Raw genomic sequence first — 24427 nt, forward strand, 5'->3', positions numbered from 1 at the left:
ACTGAGATAAGGGATTTTCCTGTTCAAAGAATTATCAGATTGGCTAGCAACCCAGACATAGGACTGCTTGAGTCATCTGCCTAGTTTTCTCCTGCCAAAAAAAAAAAAAAAAAAAAAAAAAAAAAAAAAAAAAAAAAAAAAAAAATCTGCTCCCAAGTGCTGGCTGACTATACGAAAGTACCAAAGTATCACGGCTAATGGAACACCATCACCAAGCATGTTGGACGACACATTCCTAATCCTGTTCACATATAAAGGGCAATACTATACAGGGATAATACAAAAACACCAGACCTTACGGAGATCCAAGGCAACTAGCAGGATGCTCACTAAGCAAGGAACTCTCTAGTGAAATGTACCAGTTTACTGTCCTATCACCAACCAACATATCTCTTAGAGCAACACAAGTGCTCCTGACATGGCAAACAAGAGTGTTCCTCCTCAAACTGAATACCAGTTTAAGACAGGCCTTCTCCAGTCCTAGAGGACTTAATTTGGCAGCTATGACACACGCTTTGTAACGTGGTTCCATGATAAGCCCTGTGAAGACACACTCGTACCCTTTCATACCTTTCTAACTTTATTTCTGGGTGTCTCACAAATAGTTAGCACTGCCAGGTATTAACTAACTGTTTCATAGGAATTGAGGATTTGTCTTTTTCTCCATAGCTAAGCAAATCTAGGAAAGAAAAAAAACACTGCAAGACAGGAAAGGAAATGGAAAATGACAGGAAAGAAACATCTTCCTCTTTCCCCTAGGCTTTCAGGACCATCTCATTAGGTTGTTGGAGAAGAATATTAGTATTTGCCTACACAATCTCCATTCCCCTCTTTTACCCAAAGTTTAATTTCTATTGATCTAAAGGAGGTGGATTGGATCAGCAGGCATCTCTCTATCCTTAAGGAGACAAAAGCCCAGAGGTGCGGCAACTCCCAAGATTACAAATAACTCAGCAACAGCACGAGGCCTGGAATCCAGGAATCCTGACACAGCCCAGTGCTCTGGATAGTACTCCATTCTAACACCATATTACCACATTCTCCTTAAAAAAACTACCAAAACTCAACTTCGTGGGAAAGGAAGAGTCAAAAAGACGTATGTTCATTCTAATTTCCTAAAGAACCAGGACTGCACCCGTAAAGGGGAGGGATGAGGATGAACCACTGATGCTCGGAAAAGGCCAGTGATGCTGAGAAGTGCTGGTTTCACAGAGCCACTCTTTTCTACTTAGAAACACTCTACAATACAGAAATGAGATGGCAGGAGGAAGCCTCACAGCTAACCTAATCAGTTCCCTCACCTCCTGCATCCGACCTTCTCTCCTCTGAAAATTACTTCCTGTTTTCAAGAGCAACCACAAATTGCCTACGTGTTTAGTGCATAAGACAGCAAAATTCCAATAGGCTTTGAACTCTTGCCCCCACAGGATCTAGCAAAATTCCTGGACATAGTCATACTCTCAACAAGTGTTTGCTACATAGATGAATGTTAAGAGGTGACACATTCCTTCTTGATCACTTAAGACCAAGGGCTTGAAGATTCTATATCACATGACAATCTTAACCACTCATTTTCTAGCAATCATGGGCATGTGCAACCAGAGATAACCTCTCCCTGCCACTTACAGCAGATATACAAAACCGTCACTGTTTAAGATCAAAATATTAAAATGAATAAAATATCAAGGTTATAACATATGAAAGTTCTAGACTAAATTCAGTACCAAGTTAGACCTGAGCCTACACTAAATAAGCTATAGACATCATATATACACATACGTACGTATATACACATACGTATACAATACACACACATACTCCATTCACTGACTGCCTACCATACAGCTAAATGCTTTACAAGTATAATTGCATTTGCATAGCTTTTCCAGGTAATTATTTTCATTTTACAGATAAGATATCAAAGCTGAAAAATTTTAGATCACTTGCCTAAGGTCACGTAACTAGTCAGTGGCAGAAATGAGTCTTCAACCAAGGCCTATTCACTGATACTGGACCCAGAGGAACTAGGAGGAAAGAAAACCTCTAAGACAGAGAAAAGTCAGACGTGGCGAAATGAACTCATAATAGAACAAGCAGATGGTCCCAGAGAGCAGGCAGGTGAAGACTGGCAGAGACCCCATAATGGTAGAGTTCTAGAACTTCTGTGACAGAGGAGTCCTCTCCAGAGTTGGGTCACCAGCCAATTCTGGACATAAAGGGCCTGACCATACCACCCACAGTCCCCATTCTTGACTTCCCACGAGATTCTCTTCCTTCTAGCCACAGACTGCACTAATCTGAGGTGTCCTTATTCTTCACAAAACAAAAAAGCATAAACTTTAGACACTGTTGCCTCACTGTAAGAATAAAGGCTATAAGAATATTTCAAAGCAATCAACTTTTTTCAAACTAGAAGAGATTAATCACTCTAAAGGCAATAAATTAAATTAATCTTCCTTCTTCATTAAAAGCAAACACTTCAAGACCTATACTAGGCACAGTGCCAACCATAAAATAAGTTCTCAATGAATAATTACTTACCAATTAACCTTGATATTAATTGTTAGAATCAGAGAAATGAACTCAATGAAAATTTAATTTCAACTAGAATGAATGTAGAATTATGTGAGGAACAGAAATTTGCTTTGATTATTTCAATCACTATGTTTAATTAATGTACTTCTAAAGTCAAGGATACATGATCATCCTCAATAGTCCTGTTGTATTCAAAGATCATTAAAAAAAAAAAAGACATTGTAATATGATTTTTAAACCATAAACAAGCTCTTAGTTTCTGGCAATATTTTCCTTCACTTGTTGAATAGCTACTCAAAAAAGGATATTTTGTAAGTTCATGATCAAAGGGTCCAGATTTTCAAAGTTCTACAAAGGCATTTGCGCACAACCCTGTTATGTTTTTTAATAATCGTGATGTTTCATCACCTGCACCTTATTGTACAGAACGACGCTTGAAGCACAAAGACGCATTTGTTCACCCACCATGACTGAGGCACTTCTAAGAGATGCCCCCATAGGAAAATACGGTTTGCTGGTGAGAAGATGATAATTAAGAGGAAGACTATCTCGATTTTGAGAAACTACAAATTATCTTCTATGTTGGAAGAACAAGTAGTAAAAATTTCTATGTACAGAGTGTGCACTTCTTCTAGACCCTTGGCCGTGCTGAAGGAGGGGTAGGGTAGGAGAACACACTTATTTTCACTATTAAGGCAGGAAGCAGTTATCAGCCTCTCCAGGTATTTATGCATCTTTTCATAACATTTAAAGACAGCTACCTTAATACTATGAACGTCAAGCAGTGTTTTTCAGTTTCCTCCATATGCTGCCTAAGAACAGATGTTCTTACACAGAACCTCAACTATGCAAACTGAACTCGAACTAGCAAATAGCCACTTAAGCAAAAATACATTTTACTGAATGGTTCACATACACTAGTTTCCATTTGAAGTACCTATATAGCAAAGATTCAAGCTTTTGAACTTCACAATGCATTTTTCTCAAGAAGTTAGAACTTTGCAAAAATAAAAATCAGTCTCCCTAGCTTGTCAAAATTGTTCTTCATATGGGCATTTTATATATAGCATCAGGCAAATAAGCTTAATGTATAAGAACATAAACATTAAAGCCATAAGTTTAAAAACCTAGCATAAATAATTTCAATAAGTTCATCCAATTTGTGATTTACCAACTACATAAAAAATTTAAAAAGGCAAAGCAGTGATTGAGTTTGTTACACTCCAGCTTTTCACGCACTACATAAAAAGACAACGTACTCTCTCAAGCCACTTAAATAAGTAAGTTACACAAAAAGTAAAATTATTTCTATTGAATTAAATATCTTACCTGCTACCCTCATGTTTCGTTTTTCAGTCTATGGCACTTCTCATTAAATAACCTCCTAAAATCAAAAGAGAAAGCAAACATCATTAGATCTAGAAGGAGCATTCCTGTCTAGATTGAGTCTGACTTGAAGTATACTATATAATAAACTAATTAGATAAACGTCATGACATTTCGAAGTATTCTACCAACATGGACACTGAATGAAAAACCTCTTATCACCAGGCCTGGCTCCTTCCACTGGAACATAAAAGCCCCTGAAAGGAGGGCCTGTGCTTTATACTCTTCTGTCCCTCACTCTCCTAATTTTGGTGAACAGATGTGAGAAATCCTGCCATCAAGCATGGGAACAGAAGATAATGCCCCTTATTATTCTCAGTGATTCTGCATTTATAAGGAACTTTTGATACGGAGTTCCAAACTTCCAGTTTGTGGGTATTTTCCTAGTCTGTGAATAAGTAGTTAAACAGACTGGTAATATGGCTTTTCATATTATGTGCCAGGTGTTCCGGTAACTAACAAGGAAAGAAATCAATAATGCTCAATTCATAATTAGTTGATATTTTCTTCAGAGTAGACAGAAGAAAGAGAGCTCACACAAGAGTGGTGGTCCTTGGACGATCCCCCCCCCACTTCCAAAAGGGAGCTTGCACAGAGCATTGGCCCTTGGATGCTCCCTCCCCCCACCCCAAAAGGGAACTCTCACAAGAGCATCGGTCCTTGGATGCTGCCCCCCCACCCGGAAAGGGAACTCGCACAAGAGCATTGGTCCTTGGATGTCCCCCCCACCCCGAAAGGGACCTCGCACAGGGCATTGGTCCTTGGATGTTCCTTCCCCCCAACCCCAAAAGGGAACTCGCACAAGAGCACTGGTCCTTGGATGCTCCCTCCCCTGACCCCAAAAGGGACCTCACACAAGAGCACTGGTCCTTGGATGCCACCCCCCCACCCCGAAAGGGAACTCGCACAAGAGCATCGGTCCTCGGATGCTGCCCCCCCACCCCGAAAGGGAACTCACACAAGAGCACTGGTCCTTGGATGCTGCCCCCCCACCCCAAAAGGAGCTCGCACAAGAGCATTGGTCCTTGGATGCCCCCCCACCCCGAAAGGGACCTTGCACAGAGCACTGATCCTTGGATGTCCCCCCCAACCCCGAAAGGGAACTCGCACAAAAGCATTGGTCCTTGGATGCTTCCCCCCACCCCCCGCCACCCCAGCCTATTTCTTACTAGTGAATGACCTAACCAAAGTGCTTGTCAGGTCATGGAACAAACTATTTGCAGAAATGGAGCCAAGAGGCAGGTCTGCTGGCCCTGCTCTAAGGCTCGGTCCAGTGTGTGATGCTGTTTCATGTTTAGGATGACAGAATTCAGGTGTCCCTGTGACAAGCACTTAGAGCAAAGGCTTATGTTAATAACAGGATCATTTTCCTCTTCATGTTTTCAAGTTTGAAAAAGAATATATTCATAAGTACAGAATTACAATTTTAAATATTCCAGTAATTACCGTTATTCATAGTATATGTTACACGTCAAATAAAGAAACTACTCTTTGATACTATTCTAAGAACAACAAGAAATAGATACTGGAAAAAACCTTTGTACGGGTATGTATGCTTCCCTCCTACGAAATAACTCAAGATGGATGAAATCTTACAAAGAAAAAGTAAACGAGTTTGATAGGAAATTTATGCTCAAGTTTAACGAGACAGCTACCACGGTCTACTCAATCTATTGTACAAGAAAGGAATTCAAAAGAAAATTTTGATGACTGAGTCACATTGATAACTGATACATTTATTTTACATTGTATTTTGATACTGATGTTTCAATGCTGATGTCTGATGCAGTAATTCACCTAATATTTCAAATAAAAATAGCAGCACGCCCCTGAAGGACACAGAAAGGAAATGAGACACCCGTTTTTTTCATATTTAGTAAGAAACAGGCTGGGTTGGGGGTTGAGGGGTGCGTATCCAAGGACCGCTGCTCTTGTGTGAGCTCCCTTTCTTCTGCCCAATTTACTCTGAAGAAAGTATCAACTTTTAAACCAATAGTGAATTAAGCACCATTGATTTCTTTTCCTTGTTAGTTATCTGAACACATTGCATGTAATACAAAAAGCCAATGTTATCAATCTATTTAAGCTAACTACTTAGCCACAGGCTAGAAAAATACTAAAAGGAAATAAAAGATCGTAATGTACCCATAAGCCATCCCATAAAAGCAGAAAAAAAAAAAAAAATCCTTGTGTTTTCAGATGAAATCTCCGACTGGTTTTAAATCCTTTGTTGACTTCTAGTAAAATGGAACACTACGTTCACAACACACCCATACCTTTCCTCCCAGTAATATTCCAAAGTACCTTCACTCTTATCTGAATGTGGTGTAGGAAAATTTCTTTGGAAGTTGATCAGTTGGGCAGACACTTTGCTGTTCTTTTTCACCATTTCCATTATCTGCTGAGGAGGCCACACCTGTCCAAGCACAGTCACTGCCTCACGTATCTGCCACCTATCTGCACTGCCCAGCAAGCCTGCTTCTAAGCTGATACTAATAAGACCACAATATAAGCAACTATAATTGTCTAGTAGAATTCATGTTTTCCATTAAATTTCTGAGAAAACAAACATGTCATAAAATCTCTTAAATTAAAATCTTGTAAAACCTCAGCTATAACACATTTTTAATTAGTTTGCTTAAGAAGCAAATTAATGATGCAAGAATGTAGATCAGCATAAGGAAAAAGTACTGAATATATTTGAGAGCAAATCAGGGAACTTGTTTACAATGTGCTAATTCCAAAGCATTCCTAACTTGTCTTCTTAGGATGACATCTAAAAACAAAGAAAATCACTACATATAATCATCTTAGGGAGAAAAAAGCAGAAACATAGTGGAATAAACCTGGCATAAACCTCAGGCATCGAACCTCGGAAATTAAGTAGGTAAAACAGCTTCCAAGATGAACACGACGGTTAAAAGGGTAAAAAGTCCTCTGCTAGAAATTCAAGCTCTTTAATCCAGAATCCACAGGTGAAATAATTTATTTTTTTTACACATTCATCAAAAGGGTAGAGATAGGGAAACTAGAGCTATTTACCCAAATGAGAATACGGTGGTAGAGCGTACTTTTAGGATAGAATAAAAAAGAAAACAAAGTCTGATAGTACATTGGCCCCCCAAAGTGTAGTGTAAGTCAAAACAACAAGTTTCAGTGTTTCAGATAAAGGCTCAAACCCACCCGGTTGCTGCCGTGTGAAAGTGCACAATCCTCTAGAGTCTACCCCACACAGATGCCCACCAAGATGCCCCTGGGCAATGAAACATTAATGAAGCATGTGACCCACACTGAAGAAGAGAGCCCAAATTAGGATCTCAGTCTGACATACTCAATTTCGTTGAGTATCTTGTAATTTAGACATTTCCTTTAACCCGACTACCTACTTTGGTCTAATTTGGTGAAGTTTTATTAAAATCGGGCCTGAGTCAGCAGGCCTCATCCTAGAATCAATCAACTTCAGTACAACAGATAAAAACACAGGTCAAGTGATAACTTTCACGCTCTCCTTGAGAAGCAGACTTGAGCCACAGCAGGTCAATGACAAGACCAGCATTCTGTAGCAACAAAATAAGACATATTAACAATTATTTACCAGGAGGGGAAGGTCTTGCCAGTTAAAATATACTAGGTAATAACGCTTTGAGTAGTACTTTATGTACACATTCTTATTTGATGTAATCATCCTAACAGCCCTCCAGTCATGGGTATTTCAATGGCATTATAGATGAGGTCAAGGGATATGTGTCAGGTCACACGAAGGGTAAGGAAGAAGCGGATACAAACACATACACTTCCTCTCACCTCAGCAGCTCTCTGACACTCTAATACAAGCAAGTCGCTGACACAATTCCATGCCGATCGGTGTGGCCTTTGCAAAGTGCTCTAGGAACTGCTAATCTCTGCCGCCAACCAGCCACTCCAGAGATGTGACACTTTGCCAAAATGATTACGAATACGTATTAGAACACCTCTCCAAGACAGAAAGGATAGAAGAAAATGAAGCACATAAAAACACCCACTGATGTATTCAATATTAACAGCAATCAACTAAGCCAAGAGAAAACACTATAAATCCTACTCGACAAATATAAAGAAACCATCACTCAATTTGATCCAACTTTAACTCGGTGCTAGCCAAATGGCAACTCCAAATGAATCAACCGAGTGAAGTTCAGATGACTGTAATGTTCATGCAAACTGGGGCTTTTCAAGAGGACTGAGAGGGAAAAAAAAGTCAGTGCAAGCAGACAGATTTAAGCACATGCAGGCCCTGTAATGGCTAATTATATGTGTCAACTTGACTGGGCCATGGGATACCCAGATATTTGGTTAAACATTATTATGGGAGTGTCTGAGGGTGCTTCTGGATGAGCTTAACGTCTGCATAAAGCAGTTTACTCTCCTCAGTACCAACGGGCCACATTCAACTGGAGGCCTGAATAGAACCAAAAAGTCTAAGTAAGGGAGAACTCACTCTCTCTGTCTAGTCTTCCATCTGGAACATCGGTCTTTAAATCTGGATTGGGGCGCCTGGGTGGCTTAGTCAGTTGAGCGACCGACTTCGGCTCAGGTCATGATCTCGCAGTTCATGAGTTCAAGCCCTGCGTTGGGCTCTGTGCTGACAGTTCAGAGCCTGGAGCCTCTTCAGATTGTGTCTCCCTCTCCCTCTGCCCCTCCCATGCTCATGCTCTGTCTCTCAAAAATAAATAAACGCTAAAAAAAAAAATTTTTTTTTAAAAATCTGGACTGAAACTTACACCACTGGCTCTCCCGCTTGCCTGGGACTTTTCAGCCACCACAACCCCATGGGCCAATTCCTTATGATTTTCTATTCATCCTAGCCAGATATCTTCTCTCCTATCAGTTCTGATCCTCTGGAGAACCCAGACTAATAACAGGCTCCCTCAAGATCAGAACGTAGATTAAAATTTCAGTCCTACGGCAGTTAAAGAAAAGAGGGAAATGAGGTAACACTGGAAACAAAAGGACGCCGTACCTCAAAGTCATGAGGGTGAGTTATTCTGATGTGGTTTATAATCAGAAGTATGGTATTAAAAACACTATTTGCGGGGGCGCCTGGGTGGCGCAGTCGGTTAAGCGTCCGACTTCAGCCAGGTCACGATCTCGCGGTCCGGGAGTTCGAGCCCCGCATCGGGCTCTGGGCTGATGGCTCGGAGCCTGTTTCCGATTCTGTGTCTCCCTCTCTCTCTGCCCCTCCCCCATTCATGCTCTGTCTCTCTCTGTCCCAAAAATAAATAAACGTTGAAAAAAAAATTAAAAAAAAAAACACTATTTGCGGGAAAAAATACCTGCATTCATGTGAACAAAACAGAGAAAATGTTGGCAAACTTGCTTCTGTAAAAGGGCCAGATGGTAAATATTTTAGGCTTTGTGGACCATATATATGGTCTCCATGGCAACTACTGTGCTCTGCAGTTGTAGCTGGAAAGCAGCCATAGACAATACGTAAACAAATGAGCCCAGTTGTGTCATAATAAAACTTTATTTACGAACACTGAAATTTAAATTTCATGAAGTTTTCATGTTACCAAGCATTATTTTTCTTCCGGTTTTTTTTCCAATCACTTAAAAATGTAAAAAACCTATCTTGGTTTGTGGGCCACACGGACCCATGGGTCATCACTTGACAACCGAGACGGAGGAATAAAGAATAAAATTTAAATTAAAAACAACTTTTAAAACAGACCATGCTCTAATATCCCAACATTTCTTGCAGTTGTTTGCTGAATATGCAACTCGCACGAGGCTTCTACTGGTCCTCTTGAAAGTGCTACTGCAGAAGTGGGGCAGATCAAACAACCCTAAATCCTGTGTTCTGTCCATGCTAATCACACACTTTCATAATCAGCTGCGCTTCATGGGAAGAAGCATATACTCCATGAGAAACCAGGGATTCTCTTCAAAGGAAGGAAAACAAATCCTTCCGTTCCTATAGATGAAGCAGCCCATCCATAGCAAAGACAGGCATAATCTAGACTTTGGAACGTCTTCCAAAGCGGTCCTAGCAGGTATAAAGAAACGGGATAAAAGTTAGTCTTCTCACAACCCATTTCATTAACTGTAAAATTATGTCGGTGAGGAGAAACGAGCACTATTTTCTTTACACAGGCAATTAAAAGTGATGATTACTTTTGTGATAGACATAAGGGGGGCAGTTTACTGTGCACCTGATGTTTGATCAACTATTAAAATCGCAAATATTAAGCTTTCCAAAACCTTTACTTTAACCAAAACAAAACAGAGCGCCTATGACTACAGCAGCTGCAGGCTGCCGAGGGCCCCGGCTCACACGCGTGCCACCGCACACTCGTCCTTGCCACGCTGGAGACATTCGTGAAATAACAAAAGGAATAGGGGTGAAACGCTGCACTCGTGTGAAAAAAGTCTGAACATCTGAAAACTAATTATGATGTCTGAGCTATTCTCACCGTGTTACAAATAGCGTGAATTCAATAGGATTTGGTGTTATTAATACTAAACGCCTGATAGAACAGAATCCAATTACAACTTCAGAAAATATTTTAGTGCTAGTAGGCCACTCTGATTCTCAATCCTAGAAGAGGCATTCATTTAAAAGAATTACCACTTGATGGGGCGCCTGGGGAGCTCAGGCGGCTGAGCATCAGACTCGGTTCGGGCACAGGTCATGATCTCACAGTTCGTGAGTTCAAGCCCCACATCAGGCTCTGTGCTGGTGGTGTGGAGCTTGCTTGGGATTCTCTCTCTCCCACTCTCTCCCCCTCTGTCTCTGTCTCTCTGTCTCTCTGTCTCTCTCTCTCTCTCTCTCTCTCAAAATAAACAAAAAAACTTAAAAATTTGAGGAATCTACCACTTTAATACACACGTTATACAACTTTCAAAAATTGGGTATAACCTGGTAATAATTGAGGGAAAAATTTTAAACAAGTATGTAACAACTAGAAAAGTATTCCAGGTTTTTAAGGAACTAAACTAGTCTTACATTTTAACTAGAAGAAAAAAGGAGCCAAAAACAAAACACAACATAGTTTTTCCTTTGGGAAGGGGGAGAGAGCTGCATGATTCTCTAATGCCAAGAATAACCACTTTTTCAAATGATCCCCGAGGAAAACATAAATGTCTCTACTTCTTCTGCAAAGGGGCTTTTAGAAACATGAGAGTACAATGCAACAGACCAAAAAACTTATTTAAAAACTTTTAAATAATGGCTCAACAGAACCAATGAGTCTTTCAGAACTTTAATTTTCTGTTGAAAACCTTGGGAAGAGAGGAATATACACAATCTATGCCTAGATTTTTTTAAGTTATGTGAACTACCGTCAAATGGCTTATTTTCTAATGCAGCATCATAGTGAAATTACATTCAAAAGAGGATTTGTATCTAATTACGGCTAAGAAACAGAAACAGAATTAAAAGCATCCTATGAAAACGCACACATGAGCCAGAAAGTGCTTTTAGCTCCCCTCTAGAATGTTAACCAACGCTTAATACGAAGCATCCTGGGACTGTTCTGGGGTGAATCTTGTTCTCCCCGACCCCGGTCTGCCAAAAATACCTACACCTTGTTTTTATTTGGTTCTCCAGGCAGGGAATGGAGAGAGCCATGCTTTGGAAAACTTCTCTCTGATCCACAGCAGCTGGATAAAAACTCCTTTCTTCTAAGAATGAAACATGAAAAAGTAGAACTATCATATCAACCTGCCTCTCCACGTAGAAAGGGGAAGATGTCCTGTAAAATCACACAAGGGCCCCACCTACACCGACTTCACCCCAAAGACTCAACGGAGGGGGAGGTAACCAAACTAGACAAACCACACACACTACATCCTGAAGACAAAAGTGTTGCAACAGCATTCACCTCAACATTAAGGGTTCCACAGCACAACTCCTCCAACCAATGTGAATCAGCTAGACATCTACCACTTCTTCCTCTTCAGACAGGTGACATATCAGGTTTCGGAAATAGTTCAGTTGATCAACGAGCTTTTTAACTGTGATTAAAGACTAAATGGACACGTGTTCTGCTTCCCCTCCCAAATCTAACAGGACTAAACAAGGTTTTCCTTCCTCATTTTCTAAGAGGATACCACTGAAGGAAGTACCATAGCCAGGTGGGGCTGCTCTTCGCTGAATTCTCATCAGTGGACAAAGATTTGTTCTAACCCACAGGCATCCTATCATACAGTCCCCAATATGCCACGACACTTCATGAGTTGGCAGACAGAGTTCAGGTTTACTCAGACACAGACTGCTGTTTAACCTGATAGTATTGCCATTCCCTCCTAGAACTATCCAAGATAAGACAATAGGTGGCTGGTGTCTGTGCATATCAACTCCTGGCACTGAGGGCTAAGGACACTCTAACAGAAAAAAGGGTTATTAAAAAAAAAAAAAAGATAAAAATCAAATGACCATGCCACATGTGATGTCAATGTGACATTATCATCTCAGTGAACTGTAGTTACAAAATGGAAATCACTAATGTCTTTGTAGACATTAGAAATGAGACTTCTGAACTATCAACACATCAATGGCTGGTTAGGATGAAAATGATAGGGGGCCAAACTGGAGTGCATTACACCCATCTATCCAGCTCCCTTACATCTGAAAACAAGTCATCAGGATAACATTCATTACAAATAAATGTCAAGTAAGGACCTTACGTTAAATTCTACCATAAACAAATATTTTACACAGTAAAAGGTCTGAAGAATGCTTCATTATAATTCATTTATCATACAGCTTCTATGACTCACGATAATCACTTACCTTAAAAGGGGCCTGTGGTTCCTCCGATCCTAAGATGTTTTTATTGATTCTAAGGTGCATACTACTTCCCTCATTTCAACAGGTCTTAAATTGGGGTGAGGTTTACAACCCTATTTTTCTCCCACAGTAGAACACAAAATAATGGTGCACCTTATAAACATCTTACATTCAATGAAACAGCATTATCTGGTTCTTTGAAGCCCTAACTACAATGTAACCCCCTGTATGGACACCATGATTATAGGTGGGTTTTTTTAAATGCAAATTCCTGAGCCCAGAATCCCTAGAAGGATTAAAGCTCTTGCAAGTCTAAGGAGCTCCCCAGGTGGTTCTCACTCTCTCGGTCTGAGAACTTGGGATCTACAGTACAGCAATCTGAACACACAGACAAGTTTGGGGATGGGGAGCAGGGCAAATCTAGGCCAAAAAAGCCCAAAGGTAAAGCTCACAGAACAAGAATTTCATTCTTTCTTAACAGTGAATGGAAATCAACCTGACTCTGGGCCAGGTCTCCCGTGGGGGTGAGGAGGGAGAGGCGGGCAGTGAATAAATCTGGACACAATGTGCTGAGGAACAGAGGAAAGAAATCCTGTTTGCAATGATTACAACAGTATTAGATTCAAAATTCCCTGAATGTGTTCTTGCAGTTTTTCCTCACCTACCAAAGCAGAATTCTGCTTAAAAACCTCTAATCCGGTGGAAGAAATGAAATGGTGATCAGATTTCTGCCACTGAGAGCACCAGCAACATGCCAAAAACAGAAAAGAAAATGACATTTAGTTCTCCCAACTCCGTCAGAGTTCTACAGCTGTGGATTAAACAGCTGTAGTGTAAACCACCTTAATCCCTCACTATACCATCCAGGAAAAGAAAGATAGATAGAAATAGGTATCATTGAGAACAATGGCAAAAACAAAACAAAATACATTTTAACTGTAAGAAGTTGAACATATGCAGGGTAAATAAGTGTCAGGTTCACAAGTTGCAACAATGAAAAAGATTACAGAAAGGCACACATTTACATACAGTGTATCTATCTTCATCTGCAACTATTTTGCATTGTATCAGATGAGAAGTTACAAGTTCCTATTCTGATTGAATGTTTTAAGAATTACCCCACATACCTTCTCCACCTACACTGTCTTTAAAGCATCTGCAGAATTTAAGTGAACCAGAGCAGACAGAATTCTGTGGTTCAAACTTTCCACGTGAAGAACAGCTGGGTCTACCCTGCATGGTGCACCATTTCTACCACAAAAGCTCAATGAGGGTTAGCAGCTATTTGCAAAGAACAGGTAGTAAGTAGCTTCTAGTGGTAAAATTTCCCGGACCACTTAAGAAATTCATCTTTGTTGATCACAGGTCCTTCAAAAAACACATTTAATGATCACTTGACTGCAGATAACGGATGGTATCGGTAGCACACCTGATGCCACAATACTGCCTGAGGTCCTGTAAACCTTCTGATGAAAATCAGTGCAGGAACTGGCTGGCTGCTATAGCTGTCCACGGAACTTTTTCTCACTAGGGCACAAGAACTGACCAGGGACCATCAATGGATGAACGACTACACAAAATGTGGAATGTAACCATGCATGGAGTATCATTCCACCATAAACTGAATGAAGTACTGACACATACTATGTATGTATGGACGAACCTCTAAGACATGATGCTAAGTGAAAGAAGCCAGACAGAAGAGATCACGTCGCGTATGACTCCATTTGTATGAAATATTCAGAAGAGGTAAATCCACAGGGGCAGAGAGCAGGCCAGTGGTTGCCAGGGGCTCAAGGGAAGGGGGAATGGGGATAACTGTTTAGTGGATGTGAGGTTTCCTTTTGGAATGAGGAAAATGTTTTCAGACCAAACAGAGGTCATGACTGCCATCACTGTGAACGTACTACATGCCAGTGAATTGTACACTTCAAAATGGTAAATTTTATGTTATTTGAATTAAATTTAATTTCCTACGGAAGGAAATTGGAAAAACTCATGAGCAAAAAAATGAAAAAAATCATAAACAGTAGATGAAAAAATTAATTAGATTAGAAATAAGGAGAATGTAAGTCATCTCAGAATAGCTTCAATCAAATGGAATAGGCCAATGAAGAAGAGAATGAAAGAATACCAGTGGGGTGCACAGTGGAAGTTTAGAGGAATTGGAACACTTAATTTCCTCCTTGGAGAGTAAGTCAGCTGACTGTATTTTAGGAGCTGGATAAAAATCACAAAACCTCTTAAAGTTTAAAGATCTTGGGAATCTTACTCAATATCCCCAAATTAAGAAAATAAGGCACTGCCTACAGTTAATTAATGTGGTCAATGACATTCACGAAGCAACTAAATGCAGAACTTCTACTTAAAATCCAGATGATGTGATACCAAGGACAGGAACCGTTCTGGACTAAGTTCAAGACAAATGTTTACTATTGTACCAAGCTCTAAGTTAGACTGACTTTTGTGACACCTGGGAAAAAGCGGTTGGTTCTTGGGTCTCGCACCTTTCAGCTTTAAGAAATGGGTACAAAAATGAAAGAAAAGAGAAAGATTCACTGTTTCAAAGAAAATACCTTTGTGAAGGGCTAGTGGTCTTATTCATAGTATGCCTGATACCTATAACTGGCACATACCAGGTACTTCAATATTTTTTTTTTGAAAGAATATAAAAATCCTTGAACACTGACACCATTTAAGATCTAAAATATGTGGTTAAAAAAAGACTCTTCTGAGCCGAAACCGAAATTATTACTTTTTGCCATTCAACAATCTCTTAGCCCTTTGACCCTCTCTCCAATTACCTTTCCTTTGTAATGTATCTTCATTAATTGTGAAAGATTGGTTAATTACCCATGCTTAGGGTAGCAATCCAAATTTTAGTAATTCCAATAAAACACCCATTAAGTCTATTTTGAAAGTCACTTTAATCCAGTGGTGCTCAGACTTATTTTGATTCCCTTTTGCAACACAAGTCTCCTAACAATGAGGATTTTGGAGGAACTGGGCCTGTTCTAAAAAGTCTTATTTGTGTATGATTCTGTGAGGTTCCCAGGTGAAGAATCACTATGTTGAACTCTTTTTATTTCTCACTATCAAGAAATGCCAGTCTTTAGTGAGCTGAGAAAACATTACATGGAATTTGTGAAACAAAGCTTCCAACACCTGTATAAAATTGGAGGTGGGGAGGAATGTAACTTTAGTAATCAGCTAGAGAATTCAAGAGACTGGAAGCCTTTAGAAAGAGGTACATTTAGTGATATGATCAAAACCAATACCAATTCTGCCAATTTCTTGTTGAAGAGCATAAGTTATTAACTTTATTTTCTAAGTTAAGTGGAGATCTCTCTGTACTCTGTAGCGCACCATAGGAGTATCAGGAATGTTTCCAAAAACTTGGAAAATCTGGCAGTATACCACTAGCCCTGCAAGGTAGTCAAGGGCCCGAGGGGTCCGGCATCTACTGTCATCAACCTTTACTTAACCTCTAGAGGAGTTCATATGTTCATTTGCAAAATTAAGAAATATAAAAGGACTTACTTTTTGGCTTGTGCGGAATAAATGTACATATGAAAGCATTTAGTACAGTGCCTAGTAAGCAATCTAATATCATCTAGTATATTGTATCCATATATTGTATCCATATATTCCTGACTAAATACAATAAAAACAAAAGGTTCTGTCGATTAGACAGCAGCTCTGTATTATATGAAACTTAAAAAAGCGAGGGTGGGGGATAAGATGATGAAACACAGCTGGAGATCTCAATCTCAAATCGTCAATTTGTCATTTATATTATTTAGACCTAGGGTCACTCACTGTTGTCCATAGTAAGGAATTTTGAGGATAGTAGCCAAAAAAGGGGACGGGGGTAAAAAAAAAAAAAGAAAAAAGAAAAAGAAGGAAGAGCACATTCATCAATGACACCGAATATCAATGAGCTGGATAAATTTCAAAAATGAGAAGTACCTCCAGTTTAGGAGACGCTAAAACTTTGCAAGTGAGCCAAGACGGCCCTCCACAGAGTACAAATGCAATACCCAGTTCCACCCTCGCCTCCTTCGAGCACTCGGCCCTGGTTTCCCACAGCGAGCCGGAGCCCCCGCGTGGCGCGCGCGCTCCGGGCGCCAGCACCAGGCTGGGGCACCGAGACCGAGCGCCAGGTGCAGGCACCGCCCCGCCCTCCGCGGACCCGGGCACGGAGACGCCGAGCTGGGGATGCGCGGCCGGGGCGGCGGCCCGGACCCCGGCCGACCGCGCTCCGGGGGCTCCGGTCCTGCCCGCGCTCCCCCCACCCCCAGCCCCCCACCCGCTCCCTCCTCCGCGGGACGCGCCACGACGCCCCAGCGCGCTCGGGGGCCCGAACCCCGGCCGGCGGTGGCGGGGCGAGCGGAGGATGAAGGTGAAGGTGGGTGCCCGGCTTCCCCCAGACGCCCTGCATCCCTCCCCGCCCTCGGCCGCGGCTCCCTCCGCCTCCTCGTCCATCTCACCGGCCTCCCGCCCGCCTCTCCGCCGCGCGCGCCTGCCTTCCGGCTTCTCAGCTGTCAGTCCTGCCGGAGGCCGACGGGACCCAACGCCGCCGCCTCCCGCTCCCTCCTCCGCTTCCTCCCGGCCTCCTCCGGCTTCCCCTCACCCCCGCGAGTGGCCAGGAGGAAGCCAGCTCGCCGCTGGGCCTCCTCCCCGCTTCCCCGCCGCGACCAATGGGCCCACGCCGCCGGGAAGCCGCGCACGCCCCCTGGCGGTGGAGGACCGAGCGGGCGCGCGGCCGGCCCGCGGGAAGGGCTCATGAGCCGAGGGAGGGGTCGGCCGTCCGGCCATCCAGCCGTCCCCCGCCCGGCGCTGCGCTCTCTGGACTTGCCACGTGGGTGCAGCGGCCCCGGCGGCGGGAGGCGGAGGCTAGCAGCCGGGAGTGGGAAAGATGTGTCACGCCCTCTTTGCGCTCTTTCACACGCAGACATAATTCTGAGCTTAAAGGCAGATATTTCAAAATAACCAGTCCCGTTCTAGAGATCCGATGATTCTGTGCGAGGGTCTTAATCAACCGAGGATCTTAGACAATTACCTAAGCCAAGCTAACCTACCGTGAAAATACTCCCTGCCTGGAGCGCTAGAACGCTGATAACCTTAAACGTTTGGCCCAAGGGGAAAAAAAGTAGTGCATGTATTTTCACGTCATTTTTGTTTAAATTACTTAGCAACACAGGGTTAGAATTGTTTATCTCCTCCACACACATTTTTTTTTTTTCCTGCAGTCGGGTTGATAACTGGAAGTGAGTCTGAACCCCATTATACAAAACCTGACCTGACAACCCCAAATTGTTTCATAGTTCATATCCACATTCCAGAACAATAATAACTATTAAATATTATTAAGTAGAAAATCAAGACAATGCATGGTTGTAGAAATTAAATTGCATTGAAGAAGTAACAGGGCTTGACCATAGTTTTCTACCAAGTCTTAGTTTTTCTCTAAAGTATAAAACACAGAACCTAAATAATAGCTATGAATTCTGCAGTTTGTATTTTATCGTAGGGGGAGGAGGCAAGAAATGCATTCTGAGAGCCTTCTTGGTGCCCAATACTTGGCTGGGCCTTTGGGTATATCTTCTCATTTAATGCTCACAACTCAGTCGACATAGATATTACTTGCATATTACTTTTAACAAACCAAAAATCAAGACTGCACAGCTGAGTTTAAATGGCTCGCAGAAAACCACAATATAGTAAGCTGTGAAGTTGGCATTCCAGCGTAGGTCCCTCTAGCTCCAAACAAACGAGCCACTTGGCTTCTTATGGTACCTAAACCCACAATATTTAGTGTGCCTGTGTTTCCCCTAGTTCCCCATGTCCCACTGAAAGAATTTACGAAACCTCTCAAATAGAGTGGTCAGGTCATATTTGTGAAAGAGCTCTCTGACCCGCAGCTGAATTAGTCTGTATAGAAATGACGTATGTCATATTCTTATAGTACTACACTTGAAACAATTCGTGGTTTGAAAATGTGTTTAGTATGCTATTTGCCAATGGCCATAATATATAGGTTAGAATGCTTCAGTAGGTAATGAAATTAATTATAGTGGGTCACAACCAACATTTTGTTGTTGTCAAAACACTTGAATAGAATAGAACAAAACTTCAGTGCTCGTTGGCATAACATGAGGGTGAGTATTGTTTCATGAAATACTTGTACAATATTTAAGTGTGGATGAGTTTCTTGGTTACAGTGTTCTGGGTTACAATGTAAATGATATGTCTTCATATGGACTGCAATGTTTAAAAGTTGGTAAGTCACTTTCTTAAAACACCTGTTTAGCAATCAGTCGTTTCACCTACCTTTTCGCTTGGCCAGAGGGAGGGGAGGCAGAGGAAGTAATCAAGATAAATGATTAAGCTTAATCAGACTACAGAGAACAGGGAACTCTGCAGTTCCAGGAGGTTTAATCCAAACAAGTGTTACATGATAATAAGCATTAATAATTTGTATTTTTAAAACCAGTATTTATTACATATTTACTGTGTGCCAGGCTCTTTGCTAAGCAGTTTAGCTACATTGACTCATATAATCTTCACATCGGTCCTCTAAATACAGAGGAGAAAAGCGCAAGACTGAAAGGGAAAATTGCCCAAGACCCTATTGCTATTACCTGGCAGAGCCAAGATTCAAACCCACATGCTCAACCTCAAAGCCAACCCCACCTTTCATATACTTGAGGAGAAAAGTTAATTTTCTCTTCAATGGGTGCAGAATTTTATATAGAACTCTAACATACTACAGTATTTTCCGTATAAGGATGACATAATATTGTTAAATATAAAACTTGATGAAAAGCGTCAGAATTTTAATTGGACCCATTCTCAAGCAGAATATTCCACTTGGCATCTGTTTCTTGTATATGCACTAGTAAATTTCCTGCAAGAATGCTCCGCGCAACAGTTCCTCCCATCCTTGCAAATTCATGCCACTTTTACCATCAAGGGATGGAGTCTGTATCCCCTCCTCTTGAGCCTAGGCTGGCCCTGGGATTTTTTTTTTTTTTTTAATCCATAGAATGCCCTGGAAGTGATGCCCTGTGACTTCTGAGCCTTGAAGCTTCCATTTTCACTGTCTTGGGATCCAATTGCCCTATAAAGAAATTCAGATCAGGCTGCTGGATGAGGAGAAACTAGAGAGAGAGAGACTGAGACCTAGTTAGGCACAAACCATCCCAGCCACCTTACCCGAGGCACCAGATGTGTGAGTGAAATCATCTTACAAGTTTTAGTCCCAGATAAGCTCCTAGCTGAATGTACCACATGAGTGACCCCAGATAGTACCACTTGGCCACCTGGGAACCTCCTAGTTAAGACCAGCCAGTCCCATAGACTCTTGAGAAATCACTGTTTGTTGTGTTTTTAAGTTGCTAAATTTTGTGTTGTTGTTGTCTTTAACATGGCAACAGATAACTGAAACATGGAAGGAAAGGGGAAAAAGTCGACCAGCTGTGAGAGTAGGGTTACTTTAAAATATTAAAGCATGTTTATATTGGATCATAAAGTCAATCCTGTAGAGATATGGCCAGAAACTTGCCTAGCTTTTTAAAAAATATTAAGGAAAAAAAGCAGAAGTAGAATAATAAAAACAAGAGTAAAAGTGTCAAATGTGATAACTACACTGGGTAAAATACCACCCCCAAGTGTGGTTGAAAAACTTTTCTTCAGAATGTCCTCAAATACATGCATTTCGAACTCTCAGACATCACCCGTTTAAGTCTCAGGACGCTAGTGTTACTCCTTTCATCCCACCAATTCCTTTCCTGCCAAGCCAGGGCAGTCATCACTTGAGCCAAATTGAATCCCAGGTATCTACATAGACTCCAAATTTCCTGATTTCTCCTGTGTTGGCTGAGTGAGCTGGCTGGACCTTTGCTAAATGCCTCACCCTACTTCCCCCTCCTTTCTTCTCACTCTGTGTGTTTTTGCCAAAGACAGATTCCATACCAGATCCTTGTTCCCAGGCCTATCCCCACTCTTAACTGTCTTTTATGTTGAAGCCCTAACATTTCTCTTACTTTACCCAAGTTGTTGCATGAAGTATAACGGATCACCAAGGGTAGACCTGGTGATGACTCAGTTGAGTACCTCAGTTGACACTCAGAAGAAAGCCTTTATTGCATAATTGAGAACTCAAACTTAATTATGCAATAAAGGCTTTCTTCTGAGTATCCTTGAGACTACCAGATAATCATTTTTTTGCATCTTAAAAAGCAGGCTGCACAAGGATACTGTGTGCAGGGGTACATCAGTGAAAGAGAAGGCTAAGAGTTATGATGAAGGACTAGGTCTTTGGAGGAAAAAAAAATCCTTCTCATTCCCCTCTGTGCTAGCATCCCCAAATTAGCTTTGGAACCAGTTAAGGATTCTCAGCTTGGGGGTCACCGTGACCCATTTTAACATGCTTTTTTTTTTTGGTTCAGCTACAAATATAACTTTTTTATTTGTTAATAGTAATTTTTCTATTTTCTAGGAACCTAAAAGGGCAAAATAGTATAGTGTTTAAAAAGTTGGACTACCCACAGATTTCATAGCACATTTGATACATTTACCATTTTAACACACATTTTAACACACATTTTAGCCATTTTTTAAATGTACAGCCCAGGGGTAGTAAGTACATTCACACTGTTGTGCAACCAACACTATCATCCATCTCCAGAACTCTCTTCATTGAGAAACTGAAGCTCTGTATTTATTAAACAATAATTACCAATTCCATGGTCCCTTCAGTCCATGGCAACTACCATGCTAGTTTCTCCTTCTATGAATTTGACTTTATCTGCCTCATATGAGCAAAATAGTATAGTTAAAAAGTTGAAACACTCGTAGATTTAATGACACCATATTTGATATGTAAGCAACACGGTATCTACAAAATACACGCATTTTTTATTATAAAACATGTAAGGTACAATGAAATCATATTATAACACATGTATCTGCATAAAGAATGACTCTAGTTTTCCATCTATTACTACTTTTCTAGCAACATATAAGGAAATTATGGATACCATAAAAAATTGGGTTTTTAAAATGTCTTTTTGATTCTACTCCCTAGGAGATTCTGGTTTGGACTATATCTTTTAATAGATCTTTCAGTGTGGCAAAATTTGGCATTTTGTCTTGTTGATAAATCATATTAAATGATATACTGAATATGGTAACCCACATCTAAAATATGTTTTGGAATCATAACTACAAAGTAACTTTACTTTTCCTGAAATTATGTGCAAGTGTGTATTATAAACAATTATTAAGATTACTAGTGGTTTCTTCAGAAGAATAGTTTATTATTCTGTCTTATAAAACATTACCTCCTAGAAAAATTTCTGACTCAGCACCATAATGTAAAAACTACTTTTTAAAGTCTTATATGGTGATGTTACCTGTTAGTAATGCCAAGCAAAGATGAAGAAACCATGGATCAGCCTAAACACACACACACATATACACACACATCCCTTGCATAAGCATGGTCTACACATAGTCTGTAAGGTATTTAAAAGTATATATTTATCAGACCTTGAAAGCAAATAGCTTCTTTTTTTATTGCCACAGAGTGAATGGGAAAATGTGACTACACCCCTGACATTCATAGAATTCTAAGTAAATGAATGAATAAGCCTTGCATTAAGTCATCCAAAAACACTTCTTTCCATGTCCTACTAAAAGAAAGAAGGAAAGAAGGAAGGAAGGAAGGAAGGAAGGAAGGAAGGAAGGAAGGAGAAATAGAAAGAGAGAGAGAGAAAGAAAAAAAAGAGTCCACCAGAAAATCATCTGAGAAGAAGCAACTGAACAAATATGGAATAAAGTTTGTGTTTCCCTAAAATATAATTGCTTCAGTCTGTAACCTCAGTTCTTGATTAAGAACTGAATCTGGGAACCCTTCAGTCCAAGCACAAAAGGATTCACTATGACTGTGGTATTTTTATTAAACTTTAAGATCTCTAGTTACATCAAACTGAGATGCATTGTTTGCTTTGAAAGACCATAGGAATATGAGTAACAAAAATATCATCCAATTATTAGTATTGCATTAAGATCTATTCTCGAATGGATTTCATGGTCACTAAAGGCAGTTCAGCAACACTCCAAGAGGCCAATGGTTACAGCAGATCTAAGAAATATGGAAGCAGCAGAACAAACAAAATAAAACAAAACAAAACCTAGCCCATGCACTATCGCCATCTTTGTAAATATTCCAAGGAAGCATATGTTAACATTGGAACCCAGACAATGCCGTGGACATCGTCAAGTCATATAGGCCACAGGGTCTCTGCAAGGTTGTATGTGCAAAATGCCTTTCTCTGATATACCTACAGCTTCAATAAGGACCTATGGTTTCAATTTTAGGCCGATTTCCATTACACTTTCTTCACTCCCTCTAACAGATACCACATCTGAACTATTCTGAATTTGTATCTTGATTAAATTTGAAAGGTTATTTATGTGTCCCTAAGCTGTTCATTTTTTGCACTTTTATTTTGAAATGTTTCTTGTAGAACTGCTGTGGCCTCACTGAGGTTTGCTGCATATTTTTAAGTGTAATTTATTTACCCAGAGAAGTCCTGTTCAAATAGAGCATCTGGTATTTTGTAGAGTTCTATCCAATAGTCAAATTTTCCATCTCTATTCATGAAGCAAAAGCCAAGGAAATTGCTCACTTCACTTTAGAAAACCGAGAGTGGGAAATTTAACCTTCAGTTTCTATAGATTCCCAAATAATGTCACCTTCCCAAATTTCCCTTCTCTTCTATCCCACCAGGACACCCCTCCCCGATGTCATCATTGTTTAACTCTTTGAAAGGCCTGAGATGGCAGAGTTGGGTTGGATTTGGAGTCAGACCGATGAATTTAGATCCTGGCTCTGTCTATTACTAGCTGCTAAGTGACCCCAGGCAAGTTTTCTAGTCTGTCTAAGCCCGTTTCCTCCCTGTAAATGGGAACAACAACAATTCCCGCACAGAGTTCCGGTTTTGTGGGTTTTTTTTTTTTTTCTTTAGTAGTACAGAACATTTAGTATAGTTTTTAGAATAGGAGATGAAACTCATTTGCCATAGACGATCCCGAAGAATTCTTAAATGTCCTCACCCACTTCCCCCTGACCTGCCTGCAAACCTTTGGTGAGATGTCTGTTCAGCTGTTTCTTGTGCCACCCATCACACACAGCCTGTGCTGTCCTAGGAGCTGACACCTCATGCCTCCTCCCCCTTCTTGCCACCGTCCAACCCAGAAGAACGGTTGTCTCTCCATACCAGTGGTATCCTCCTAGGGGCTCGGGCTCATCACTGGTCCATTTCTCCCCTTCCAGAAATCCAGAGGCCAGATGGTTTATCATGAGCTGTCTGTACTGTTTTCTTAGCCTAAGCTGCTTACTCTCTCAAATCCTTAACTCCAAATCCTCTGACAGTTTCTCACAGTTCCTTAATGGAGACAGAACATTAGTGTACTTCTTACATGAACACCATTGTATCTGCTCATCAGTCCTACCTCCCTTTGTTTTTTGTTGTTCAGTCACCTCTTTTGGAGCCTTTCATACATGGTGGGTCATTTTGCCAACCAAGGGGCTTAACATGTAATTACATTTAGAGGTTTCTCACTTGGCCTCTTAGTGCATTTCCTAAGGCAGAGACTGATTATTCCCATCATGAGAATAGCATCAGGCACAAAAAAAGATTTTCCCAAATGTTTACTGAACAAAAA

At 40.8% G+C, this 24427-nt stretch overlaps 1 protein-coding gene across 3 annotated transcripts in view; it reads right to left on the bottom strand.

Moving 5' to 3' along the window:
• FAM3C (FAM3 metabolism regulating signaling molecule C) overlaps window positions 1-24054 on the bottom strand; it is a 64216-nt gene extending 40162 nt beyond the window's left edge. Inside the window, exons 1-2 of one of the 3 annotated variants that reach the window (XM_043589348.1) lie at window positions 23980-24054; window positions 3865-3919 (exon numbers count right to left, since the gene is read on the bottom strand). In XM_043589348.1, coding sequence (XP_043445283.1) covers window positions 3865-3877 — 13 coding nt within the window. In that variant the 5' untranslated portion in view covers window positions 3878-3919; window positions 23980-24054. Of the gene's footprint in view, window positions 1-3864; window positions 3920-17181; window positions 17440-23979 lie in introns of those variants that run through there. The other 2 variants (XM_043589347.1, XM_043589349.1) reach the window with 2 other exon arrangements.
• Between the last annotated feature and the right edge of the window lie 373 nt (window positions 24055-24427).

Source organism: Prionailurus bengalensis, chromosome A2, assembly GCF_016509475.1.
Source record: "Prionailurus bengalensis isolate Pbe53 chromosome A2, Fcat_Pben_1.1_paternal_pri, whole genome shotgun sequence".
In the NCBI taxonomy this organism is placed as follows: domain Eukaryota; kingdom Metazoa; phylum Chordata; class Mammalia; order Carnivora; family Felidae; genus Prionailurus; species Prionailurus bengalensis.